We start from the raw sequence: 13,253 nt of genomic DNA on the forward strand, positions 1-13,253 counted from the left end.
AATAACCATCCATATTAATTATTGAAAAGAAAATCTTAATTTATTACTCTCATCTTTAAAGTCTTCCTGACTTGACTGGCTGACTAACTTAATATATATATATATATATATATATATATATATATATATATATATATATATATATATATATATATATATATATATTAAAATTACTAATTTATCATTATATAAATACAAATTATTGGATTAAGTTAATGACAAATATTGAAAGGTAAACACTTTAAAATATTAATTATCAATTGACTTTACTATTTTTTATGATTTTAATATGTGGGGATTTCATTTATAATGAAAACTGAATATGTCCAATATGAGTTAGAATAAACATGTTAAAACATGCCAAATAAAGAAAGAAGGTTTTCATTTTTGGATAATATTAAGTAATGCCAATTTAGTATTGTAAAAACTTGAAACTGTAGATTTGATAATAGAGTTTGTATATAAAATTAAAAAATATTTAATAGTCATGTTAACATTTTAAAATCACATATTTTTCTAATCATAACGATTTATACATATTTATATAATATTTCCATATTCCGTGTTAAGATTTCAATGATAATTTACATTTATTAAAGAACACAAATTTCTTTTAATTTTTAAAATTAATTTTGGCTTTAGTATTTTAAAACTATATTTTTTTTAAAATTTTGATAAATGTATTTGATCAATTAAAAATATGATTAGATTTGTTTGCTTGAAACTTATTTTCAAACCAACGAGAGTCATAAAACTCACACGAGAAATATAGTGCAACGTTTTTATGAATAAATTTTCTCTCGAACATAAAATGTGTGTGTTTTTTTTATTAATTTTCATATACCATTAAATAGATTATTCAGTAAGTATTAAAAAAGTTAAAAAATTGAAAATAGTAACAATTTTGAAAGGATTGTTTTCATTTTCATTTAATCTAAAATGTAAATAACCAAAATTATTATTTTGAAATATTAAAGATAAAAATGAATCTTAACAAATACTTATCAACAACTTAAGAACCTTATTAAAGAGTAACAAATAACATTTTTAATGTAATAATATATTTTTATTAATTCCCATCTAAGTCTGTTTTCCATAACATACATAGTATTATATACCTATTATTATTATTATTATTAATGAATAAGATTAATTTTGTTTTTGTATACCATCTCAATAAAGTACTCAGACAAGCTGGGAAATAATTAGTTTTCGTCAAAGAATATTGCTAATAAGTAATAATTGAAGCATTTTTTATAGTAAATTTTTGCTAATATCCTTCCATAAATAAAGTAACACCAATGATTTTGTATTCTTGTTTTGTCTTCTTTTCCACCTCTTAATTTCTTACTATCTGTCTCCATGATTCCAGTCAAGAAGGGAATAATCTCTATAAGTATTCAATCAGTCGACACAGTTTCTCAATCTCCATTTTTTCTCAACACACTTCTTCTTCTTCCGTCAATCTCTCTGCAATTCCCTTCTGTTTCATCTATTTGTTGTTAGGGATTTTTTTTCTTTCTCTCTTTTTGTTTTTTTTTCCTGCTCCGACTAAGACACGGCAATGTCGGAGAAGAAGACCAGAGTGTCTTTTACGGAAAAAGATGCTGTCGCGCTGATGCAGAGGTATCTATTTATTTATTTAAGGTTGTTTATAATTTTGTTTGTAATTTTGTGTTGCGACTTCAAAGAGTTCAAACGATTTGGGCTTTTTGTGCAGGTACGACCCAACTACAGTGTTTATCTTACTTCAAGAAGTTGCGCATTACGCTAAGCCAAAGATTGATTGGAGCGAGTTGGTGAAGAAAAGCGCAACTGGGATTTCTAATGTTAGGGAATATCAAATGCTGTGGCGGCATTTGGCCTACCGGCATTCTTTGCCGGAAAATTTTGAAGTTGGGGCTGAACCTCTGGTCAGTACAATACTCTTGAAATTTCTTTGATATGCTAATTTGTTAAGGTGAAATATCTTTTGCAAATTAGTTTTAGGGTACGTTTGAAATAACTTGTTTACAACTTATTGGAACTTATCTTACAACATAGACCAGCTTCGGTTGATATGGATGGCGAGTGGTGAGTTGGGGAGAGACCACGAGGCTTAACCAAAGTGCTTGAGTTGGACTCAACCTGGTTGGGATGTCCACCTATTTGGTGTCTGTCAAACCCTAAGGGAGATTAGTGTGCGTGTGTGTGTGTGTGTTTGACGAGGAGATACTTCTTGGCAATGAAAAGAAAAGCCTTGCCACATAGACTTTTTGTAGAATGGATGGTTTGGTAGAGCTTATAAAATGTCCATGATAACTCTTGAAAATAGCTTTAGTTTCTATGAAAACAGTTAACTGTTCTCCCTCTTTTAAGTATAGAAACAACTTATACGTAAGTGCGTACATGATAAATATTTAGGAACTTTCTAAAAGAACCAAGATAAGAATGTAAATTGAATTAATCTTCTCCCCGTAGCATATTTCTTATGCATGAGTTAATTTTAACCTGTGAAAAACTCATCTCATTTTGTCTTCTATGTTTATCCAAATATAGTTCTATTCAATAAGCCCTTAATGAAGCTAAGCTATTTTCCCAAACAAGTATCCAGATGTATATCCCAAATTGTACTGAGATGTATATCCATCTCAGTACATTTTTATGCATTTATTCATGGATACTTTGCTGGTCATTTATTTGGATATTTCAAAAAAGTTTTTGGTCATGTGTCAGCATCGAAATTCCTTATGACTGTTTTATGGTTATTTTAGCACACTGATGATTCTAGTTGGTGCTAAGAATGAAGTTTGGTTACTTCATAATATACAAGTGCAAGATCATTGTGTTTATGATTTTGAAGTCCTGAATGCAACCAAGTTTTATAGGGTTTCTTACTTTTGGCCTTATAGACGTGTGTCCAAATTCATATAGCCAATATTAGAGTACATGAAAAATTAAGGTAGAAGGTACTGGCTTAATTTTAATTCATAAATATTACCATTAGTTCCTTTATGGATCAAATTGACAAACATTTAATCAGATGACTGATAATGACTAAATAGTCACTCAACTAATGATTATATTAGTGGAGTATCCTTTACTATTCAAATTTCTATCCCAGATTAGTTTTTCACAACATGCTGTATTACCATTTTTCACTGGATTTTTCTTAGGTTTTTGGATTAGTGTTAGATATGTTCATACTTATTTGGAGTCTCATTTCCAGGATGATGACAGTGACTTAGAGTGTGAGCTAGAAGAATTACCTCATGTTAGTGTGGAATCTGCATCAGAGGCGGCTGCATGTGTGAAGGTACATGTCCTTGCCCTAGTTATTACACATTTTATCTCAGTATCTTATGCTTTGGATAGTTGTATAATTATTGTTTGTTAAATAGATTTATCAACAACATATTAACACATGGATCTTGTGCCTTATGCCACTGGGTAAGGATATGGCTAGAATCACAAGTGTAAATTTTACTAATTTCATTCTGATTGTAGGGGAGTTTCTACTTAGAATATAACAAAAAGAATTTTATGAGATTAGTAAATACATGATTGCAAGTTAGCTTGGCTTTACTTGACGAGTCACTATAAGAATAATAATATTGTGGTTGTGAATGGTTGGCAGTAAAGTGCCACTAATACCAGCAAATAAGTGTGGTAAAGTGAGAATGAATATACAAAAAAAAACACGTGATTAGGAATGGAATGTATATGAGAGGAAGTTGACGTAGGACCTACAAAGAAGATGATAGAAACTCCCCAAAGGTGGTTAGGTCATGTGAGAAGACCAGTGGAGTCTGCATTGAGAAAACTAGAACTAGTTAAAGCGTTTTTGACTAAAATTTGATTGGGGAAGACCTAAAAATCTATTGGAGGGAAACAATAAAAAGCCTTTAAATTTTATTGAAAATTTGATATTTGGTAGAATTCAATGATGTTGATTGATCTAAGTCGACAATACCATGTAGTGAAGAATAATTGAGTTCTCTTTACAGTTCCATTGTTTAAACTTTAAATTGTGTTTTTTCTTGATATTCAATTTTGAACGGTCTGTTTTTGGGAATTGTTTATTCATCAGGTAATGATTGCTTCTCGCACACTCAGTGACTCTGCCCCTAGTAGCTCAACAATCGAGGCTCCATTGACTATAAATGTTCCAGTTTGCCATTCATCTGCAACACTTATTGAAAGTTCACAACCCTCTAATTTGATGCAAGGGACAAACATTGTTTTTCCAGTCACTGTTCAGAGACAAACATTGCCAACACACCCTGTACCACCAACAGATGGTATTGAATCTAAGGGATTAGTTGGTGGTAATTTGGCGTCCAAAAGAAAACGGAAAACATGGTCAGAGGAAGAGGACATACAACTACGAGCTGCTGTTCAGAGATGGGGCGAAGGGAATTGGGCAACCATGGCAAAAGGAGACAACTTTCCTATTAAGAGAAGTCCTACACAGTTAGCACAGGTGGTTTTCAAATCTTAAAACTTTATAAACCTGTTCTCTTAGTAATTATGTGAATATTTCATTGGAAGTTCGTATAAGACAGACCAAGATTCATTGTATGAATGATATCATTACATTTGAAAATTGGTCTTATTTTTTCGTAAAATCCAAAATTAACAGCTTAAAGTTATTGTTGGATTCTTGGGATTTTAGGGCGGTGCTTGTGCTTGTTCTGTGACGGGTTCATTAAAAGTTCATCCTCTATTGTGGACTATTTCAAAACACTCAATTTATTAAACCGTAAATATTTATTAAAAATAATTTTTTTACATTAGCTAGTTGAAATCCCACATCGACAAAAAAATATAACCAATATTGTCCTTATAAGGCTTGGGTAACTCTCATATTGCAAGCTAGTTTTATGGAGCTAAGTTTTAATCCCAATTTTAATATTGTATTAAAACCATCTTAGATGTGTTGTTGAACTGCCCCCATTTATCTGCGCTGCAGTTTTGGGTTTGAGGGATTTGTTGAGATTCCACATCGAGTGGAGATATATCATATATGATCAATGCTGTCCCTTTTAGGCTTAGGCAGTCCTCACATTATTAGTTAGTTTTTGGGATTGAGTTATGTCCTAAGCTTAAGTTCTGATTTCTTATCAATGTCTGTCTTAAATCCATTAATGGGTCACCCATATCTGTACACACAAAAGATGTCAATTCCCAGGCATAAGGGATGTTGTTATTGGAGCACTTGCATATTTCCACACTCTAGATGTTTAATCAGGTATGTGAGAGAATGTTTGATTGTAGTATAATACTTATGGAACTGAGTCTATTTTTATTTGCTGTCCTCTATTCAGGTAACATGTCTTTTATGACCTTGTTTTCCTAGGTTCAAATCCCATTAATGAATTTTTTCATGTCCAACTCTATCAAGAACTTCTCATTTGTGATATTTTTAGTCGTGATGGATGAATCTATGCATCATTTTGTTTACTGATTATTTTTGTGAATATTAGTGTCATTGATAACTCATCCAGTCCCTTTCACCTTTACTGTTTATTTGCTTTATATTCTATATATCAGGATGGGTTATCCTAAAACTTGCTGAAATGGACCATTTTACTTTGTATCTTTTTTAATACTCATGTGATTTAAACACCGTACCATTTTACCCTTTTTGTTATTTACTTTTTGTTTTATTTAATTCTCATGGGTTAATCTACAATTGTTTGCAGAGGTGGAGCATTTTACGAAAGAAAGATGGCACTGTCAATTCTGGAACCATATCAACCAGCTCACAATATACTACTGCTGAACAACTGGCAACCCGACACTCTTTATCTTTAGCCCTTGATATGCCATTCAAAAAGTTAACTGCTCCTGGAGTGTCAGATCCTGGTAATTGTACTGGACCTTTTTCTGTTTATTTTTATTTATCTTCATATTAATTAAGTTCGGATTTTCTATGTTTGTCCATTGATTTTGCTCCATTTTACCTCCTATTTTCTCCATCCATTTGTTTGGATGTGAGAAGTAGGGAGGAAAGAAATAAGAGAGAAGAGAAAAAGTGTGTTTGGTATTTTAAGTTGTTTGGGTTAGAGAATAAGAAGAAACAAATTAACTGCTCTTTCTCCCTTTATTTGGTTAGATCGAAAGGAAAGAATAAAGAAAATATGCTCATATCAAATAACATTTTTACCTTTACGCTAAACATAAAATCAAAATTATGACATTTTGGTCTTTATATCAAATTCTCCCCTCTTCTCACCTTTTTCTCTGTAAATTGGAGCTCGATTTCTTTGCTATCTGCACAACGTTTTTCTTTTTTTTCTTCGTCTCTTTCTTTGTCTCTTCACTGTTCCAAATGTGATAACATTTTCTTGGGAAGTGTCTTCTGTTCCTAACCCAGTTCTTCCTCTCCTAAATCATTGGTTCCAAACAAATTGTAAATCCTGAACTGAATCTCAAAGTTCTACAACTCTCAAATCAATTTTAGGTGATTCTCAAATTTATTTAGGATGACTCTCATTGATGATTGTGGACATTTTTAGTGCCTAATCAAAGAAACACTAGTTAATTATGCGCTTTCCGTGGGACTGATTATAGTTCCCGGTTTCATGTTGTCTACTGTGATTATGAATATTATTTGCAAGTGTGGTTTGAAATGTTCATGATCTTTCAGATGAATGGTAAGATGCAAATGTGATTTGAAATGTTTGTTTTATAACCTAAAAGACCACGAATTTAATTAATGTATTGCCTGTGTCACTTCTCCCCCTAAAAGTATTTCTATTTTTAGATTATCTAACACTATTTAATACAACGAAGCAATTTTGTAATATAAAAGTACAAATTCAGAGTGACATTGAATTAGTGCATTGCTATCAATCACCATTTTGTTGGTGGACTTCTTACATTTCATGGCAGGAGTGGGATAGCCAAATAGCTTGAGTATGACTTTGTTGGCGTACAAATTCACCAATTCAATGGATATGTGTCTTGCCTTCTATAATTTTATTATACTTTCAATGGTCATCGCAGGCTTCCCGTGTTTATAAATATAATATCTCTACGCCATCAATGCTATCTTCCTTCTAGCATAGTGAGAGATTTAGAGTTAGGAAGTTGTTGATATATGCTAGTTTGTTGGGCTGAGATAGAGAGGAATTAAGGCAAATTGTCTATAAATAAGAGGGAAGGTTGAAGAGGGGATTGTCTTGTCATATAGGGTTTAGGACGCATAGACACTCAAAGTTCTGCTAGTCAGGCATTATATGCAGGAGAACTCCCTTGTTCTTTTCTTTCTAACTAGTACCAGTACTGGTTTTTGAAGATGATTCCAACATTTGATGGAAAAGAGGCTTATTGGTGGTTTGAGCAATGATTTTGAAGCAAATAGTGCATATGAAGAAGAGAAAATATCAAAGCCAGTGAAAGCTCTTCCATAGGTCATGCTCTCAGCCTGGTGGCTAACTTGGAGATGGCACTATGTGAGGGCAGCCTGGTGGACATTTGTGAAACTGCTGATCAAAATATACTAACTGAAGTATGATTTTGGTCATAAGAACTGGGAGCAAAGATAACGAATCTTGGGTGGAAGAAAGCATAACAGGATAAATGTTTGGAGAGAACTTGTTAGGGTATAAGGGAGAGGTAATGAGAAGGAGAAGAAAGGTAGGAGGGAAGTGACGCCGTACGGTATTGACTGTAAAGGCCGAACGGTGGACAAGGGGAATGGTCAGACCAAACGGTGGATAAGGGGGAGCTACCAGGCCGAACGGTGGGAGGCAGGGAGCGACCAAGCCGAACGGTAGAAAGAAGAGAGCAAGCTGACCGAACAGTAGAAAGGAGGGAGCAGGAGGGCCGAACGGTTGGGGGCAGAGGGGAAGCATCCTAGCTGACACAACAGTTAGGATGAGCGGGAAATTAATTAGAGTATAAGGTCGTATCTCAGGATATTATTACGTATAAGTTAAATATAACATATAAGGATAAAGATATTCGTATCAAATAATTATAATAAATAGGATTATTCGTATCAGATAATTATAATAAATAGGAGTAATTTCTATTATTCATTACCTTTTCGGGAGGGAATTAATTAGTATTAATAAAGGGGAAGCCTAGGGTAGAAGGTATGCTTTTGAGAATTGAGTTTTGTAAAGGAGGTTATGCTCCAGGATAATTGACGGAGGTTATGCTCCCAATTAATTGACTGAAGGACGTTATGCTTCCAGTTATTATTTACTTGTGTTTACCCAGTTATTACCCGCAATAAAAGAGATTCTTTCATCCATTATCATTCGTTTATTGTTCCATTACGTGTGTGAGAGTGTGAAAGGTTGTATTTGGCTAATTTACGTACTTAGGTACGCAACAGAACTAGCAAGAAAAAAGTATATAAGAATGTTACAAGAATTAGGAGAAAGTAGAAATCCGGCAAAGACAACTCATTGCCATTCTGGACCAAAAATCTGAAAATAGAAGCAAAAATGAAGTTCTTGGGATAAAGAATCATGGTGGCAGAAATGAGTCTGATGGGTTGTTTTGGGGTTGCTAAGAGGATTGGGAGAAGACCTATGGTTGACACAGAGGAAAACAAGGAGCATCATGTTGGGAAAAACATCCCTTAATGAACCACACACAGAAACAAATCTAGATATCAAGTAGAATCAGGCGGTGCAGGAAAAACATTCAGGAAACAAAAGAAACTGAGAACAACCACAACCACCTTTTTGCTAATGGCAAGAACAAAATTTTCTATCAATCCTGTGAGAAGTGTTGTGAATCTGCAGAAAAGAGATGACTGAGAATAAGAGAAACATTTATAAAGAATATGGAGGAAGAAACTGATGGCCAAATAGCCAGATGGAGAAGCAACATGAAAGGAAAACAGAGGAAAATATGCAGGTTGCCACTGTGATGACCACCTTTTGGGTTGCAGATGGAAAAACAGGTAATAAAATGGAAGTGAGGATTGAGAAGGAAACCAATCCAATGGGTGGAACGATGGGGAGTAGAAAATGTTTGCGGTCCTAGAAGTCAGCAAACCACAACCGCTGGAACTTCTAGACTTGGTTTCTCCAAAGGAGACGGATGTTTTATTTAGTAGTTGATACAATCCTCTATAGGATTCAATCCAAAAAACTCAAGGATAATCATGGAAATGACCCATTATAGTTTCAATCATCAAGAAAAGAAACAAGAAACAATAGTTGAAATGGAAAAACATGGAAAGATTAGTGTTTGACTTAACTAAAAAACAATGTTGATGTTGATGAAGGAAATCTTGACTAACAATGACAGAAAAATAACGTAACATTGAAATTTTAGTGTCTTTTAAAATTTACTTCTTTAACAACATATTTTGTCTTTAAGCTTTTCAAATTTCCCTATTCAAGCACTATATTTTATTTAGAATGTTCAAGGAATATATTGAGAATATTCTAGAACACTTTCAGTGAAAAATTGTAACCCCAATGTATTTTTAAATGAAATTTTCACAAAAATAAGTTTTGTATGGTCTAAACTATTCTCTTCAATCTCTAATTTGTTTTGATAATTCTTTCCATTCTCACATTAGTAGTTCTCCTTGTTTTATTAAGTTTATTACTTGCACATCACTTGTAAGACTGATCAATCTTCTAATAATTTTATTTTTAGTTTATTGTTCTAGTAATGTTATTTTTCAATCTTATGCAAGGTATTTGAATAACCTATTTTTATATGGTTGCAGTTAAGACATCCACATCAGTTAAAAATCAAGTGCAGATTAGAAATACTGTGGAGAAGGTTGCCACTAGTTTTGTACCACCTCAACAGCCATCTCGGCAAGCTTCTTTGTTGGGATCTGATTCTCATTCTCATGTAAAACCCAAACTAGTAGACGAAAAACTAATCTCGAAGGGTAATATAATTTCAAATCCTGTGTTAAAATCTACCACAGCTGCTCCTGGGACACGAATTGATTCACCTTCAAATACTATATCACATGTTAAAATTGCTCCAGTAAAACACAACGTAGACACCAAGCCTGCAGTAAGCTCTTTGACAAAACCATCCGTTTCTACCAATATGCCTTCTGATCCAAAGGTTCATTTACATTATAAATTGCAAATCTCTTGCATTATGCAATAGTTTGACAAATTAAAAATTCACTCACTTTATTTATATTGTTTCAACAGAACAAACCGACTACTTCTTTGGCTGATAAAGTTCCATTGGAGCAAGATGCTAATTCCACTAAAGATGATCCCAGCTCCAGACCGAAAGATCAAACACCAAAAAACGAAGCTCCTAAAGTTACTATTGACAGCCAGGTCAATAGCAACTTAGAGAAGGGAAGATTAGATATAGGTCAAGCGAAGATTGTGCCTGTTAGTAGTGGGGAGGAAAGTTTGAAAGATAAAGCAAGTCCAGTCACGGATGAAAAACAACCAAGTGTTACTAAAGCAAATGCAGCGGTGTCCGAAAACCAAGGAAGTGTTAAGAATGCTACTGAGAATAGCAACCTTGACAAAGGAAACCTAACTTCTAATCAAGACAAGAAAACTTCAATCAATGAAAGTTCAAACAATCAAAACATAAATGACAAACATGTAAATTTGCCAGTACAAGATGAAGGCAGCCAAAGTGCCAAGGTGGTAAAACTGATGGAGAATGTTGAGTGATTAATTTGTGAAAATGAGTAGTTTTTTTTAGATTGAATTCTAAAGTTTTGATGAAATTTAAGTTATTTTAGGAATTTGTACCACATTAGTATACTGTAATATTTTTTAAGAAAAAATTGCTTAGTGGTAAATATATGTTGACGACCTGCAAATTTTCATGATTTTCTAAATGCTTCCTACAAGATATAGTTTTGTAATCACTTTAGATTTAATTTTTAAATTTCAAATAAGAGATTGATGGTACATCTCAATAAAGTATATTATTTTTCAGAATTTTTGTAATGCTTTGCAAAATAAGACTGGAGCTATTAGATTGGGAATAAGAAGTTTTTTCGTTCAACTATTGTAAAAGTTGGGTGTATATATATATATAAACATCTACAAGTAATTTGTTTTTTAAGAGGGTTGTTTTCAAACTTTTCTAACTTAATTTTTAAAATATTTATGAGGCAACAGACTTTTGTTATGTAACTAACTTCGTATTCAAATAAATGTTTATTTTTCTTAAAGAATAACTAAGATATGTACTTCTTAATGAAGTGAGGTATATAAACAAAACTTTAGAAAGATTGAGTTATTTTTTTTTTAGAGAATTCACCAAGAGATGTAGTCACTTTAAAAAAGTTAATGTGGGTTTATACACACATGATTCTGGATATCCTTTCATGCTTGTAAACTATTGTGAGTATATAGATGGAGATACCTCACTTCATTAAGAACTACCAGATTTGCTTGAATAGTTTAGGATTATCCTCATGAACACTCTCTCTTAATCTGTTTAGTGAATGCATTTTCATACTCATGCAACATGCATTTTCTGTATAATGGAGATAAGAACTACCACAAAAAATGCTTAAGCTAAAACAAAAGGATCTAGAATATAGGGACATAAAATATTTATGCATAATCTAAAACAGAAGAAGAACCTTGAATTTCACTTTATCTCAAATAAGAATGAGTATAATATAATATAATACAATTGCAAATCTAGAAAAATCACAATTTATCCTGAAGATACCATTCGTTTCAAGAACCAAAACAAATAATTACATTTGATCAGCAAAAAACAGAAGCCTTGGGCGAAAAATCACTTGTTAGTGGAAGAATCAGTTTGAGGCCATACACTGATCTTCTCCTTCTCATACTTAACAAAGATAGCTCCAACGGCAGCCACAAAATAGATCTGAATCAGAATAATCGCCGGCGAGTGGTAGTTGATAACGCCCTTCCCCGTCGCCAGCTCCACCAGCAACAGCGCTGTCAAGCCGAGAATTGCAATGCGACCGTTCAACCGCTCGCTGTACTGGCTGAACCCTAGCTCCACCTTCACGCCCTCAGAAACCGGCTCCTTCAGCGCCACGGGCGGCAGGAACACGCCCGACCCGGATCCGGAGCTTCCTTTCTTCGACTTTCGATTCTTTCGGAGCTCCGCTTTCTTTCCTGTGCCGCTGCGGTACCGGAGGCGAAGCTGGCTGATGCGGCTGTCAAAGTCGTCGTCGGAGGCATCAGGTTCAGGCTCGGAGGGCTCCGAACCGGAGGGAGGGGTTTCAGGTTCGGTGGCTCGGAGAACGAAGAGGCGCCGGGGATTGGGTTTGGAAGAGGTAAGTGAAAATGGCAGTGAGAGTTTTACATAAGGTGATGCTAACATCGCCATTTTTTCTTCTTTCCCTTCTTTCTGTGTTTCTTTCAGATAACATTGTTTTTTCTTTTTTTATTATTTTATGTGGTGCTCTCTTACTTCATTTCTCAACCATAAAATCAACAGAGAAATGTGTATTTTAATTATTTTTACACTGAACTCTGAAATATTATTTCTTTTCCAAGACTTTTGGGATTTTTTTTTTCTCTGAAGTTATTTGGGGTCATTTCAATTTTCTTTTTTTAAATAACTCATTTTTTGATGAAAAATATGCTATTCTACCAATTTAATTTAGAAGATAAATACCATAAAAAAGCTTAAGATACATCATAATCAAGTGATTGTAATTTTTATATTAAATAAAATTCAATTTTATGGGCAGTGATATTTTTATAATTCATAGTCAGAAACCTTTTTCCTTGTAATAAGAATTAAACTCAAAAGTCCCATATTAATAGTGGGTTTGTCTTTCCTTGTCTCTAAATCTGATTTAGTGATAATTTAAAATCAACTCTATATTTTTTTTCCTTGTAATAAAACATTTTGTGAGAAAAAGTAGGACTTCCTTTTTAAGGTTCTCTCATTCATTAGATTTTTTAGTCGAATTCTCTTTTTATTTGAAAATATAGTGAATGTTATTGTCACTTTATTTGGATGTAGAGAGTGTTATTTTTTTTGTTATTTATTCTTGGATTATTTTCTATTCAATGAGATTGTATTGTAGTGTAGTTATAGTTGTGGTTATTTTTTCTCATCTTTTAATTCAGTTGAATTAATGTATTGTTATTTTGATGGTTGAAATTTGAAGTTTGATTAACTCAAAGAGTATATAAAGAATGTTTATTTAACAAGGATTCCAATAGTTAGAAAGTAAGAATTGTTAATCTGGAAGAAGACTCTTTTTTCATTTATCAACATGTATTAAATACAACATAGATAACAAACTAAGGTAAAAATACTGCACCACATATTCACAATTCAAAACATAAAACAGA

At 33.1% G+C, this 13,253-nt stretch overlaps 2 protein-coding genes across 2 annotated transcripts; one reads left to right on the plus strand and one right to left on the minus strand.

The window, feature by feature from the left end:
* Positions 1-1,313: 1,313 nt before the first annotated feature.
* Positions 1,314-10,874, plus strand: LOC108329969 (uncharacterized). The gene is made up of 7 exons (XM_017564389.2): positions 1,314-1,626; positions 1,721-1,913; positions 3,209-3,295; positions 4,070-4,462; positions 5,685-5,847; positions 9,686-10,041; positions 10,134-10,874. The coding sequence occupies exons 1-7, from the start codon at positions 1,565-1,567 to the stop codon at positions 10,617-10,619; spliced, it is 1,740 nt and encodes a 579-aa protein (XP_017419878.1). The 5' UTR covers positions 1,314-1,564; the 3' UTR covers positions 10,620-10,874.
* A 654-nt stretch (positions 10,875-11,528) lies between these two features.
* Positions 11,529-12,432, minus strand: LOC108331799 (uncharacterized). Its single transcript, XM_017566735.2, has one exon. The coding sequence runs from the start codon at positions 12,271-12,273 to the stop codon at positions 11,707-11,709; it is 567 nt and encodes a 188-aa protein (XP_017422224.1). The 5' UTR covers positions 12,274-12,432; the 3' UTR covers positions 11,529-11,706.
* Between the last annotated feature and the right edge of the window lie 821 nt (positions 12,433-13,253).

The sequence above is a fragment of the Vigna angularis genome, chromosome 4, assembly GCF_016808095.1.
Source record: "Vigna angularis cultivar LongXiaoDou No.4 chromosome 4, ASM1680809v1, whole genome shotgun sequence".
Taxonomy (NCBI): Eukaryota; Viridiplantae; Streptophyta; class Magnoliopsida; order Fabales; family Fabaceae; genus Vigna; species Vigna angularis.

Coding starts and splice junctions, on each gene's coding strand:
- LOC108329969 (XM_017564389.2), top strand. CDS start 1,565: ATGTCGGAGAAGAAGACCAGAGTGTCTTTTACGGAAAAAGATGCTGTC. Junction 1,627..1,720: donor GCTGTCGCGCTGATGCAGAG/GTATCTATTTAT, acceptor CTTTTTGTGCAG/GTACGACCCAACTACAGTGT. Junction 4,463..5,684: donor GTCCTACACAGTTAGCACAG/GTGGTTTTCAAA, acceptor AATTGTTTGCAG/AGGTGGAGCATTTTACGAAA.
- LOC108331799 (XM_017566735.2), bottom strand. CDS start 12,273: ATGGCGATGTTAGCATCACCTTATGTAAAACTCTCACTGCCATTTTCA.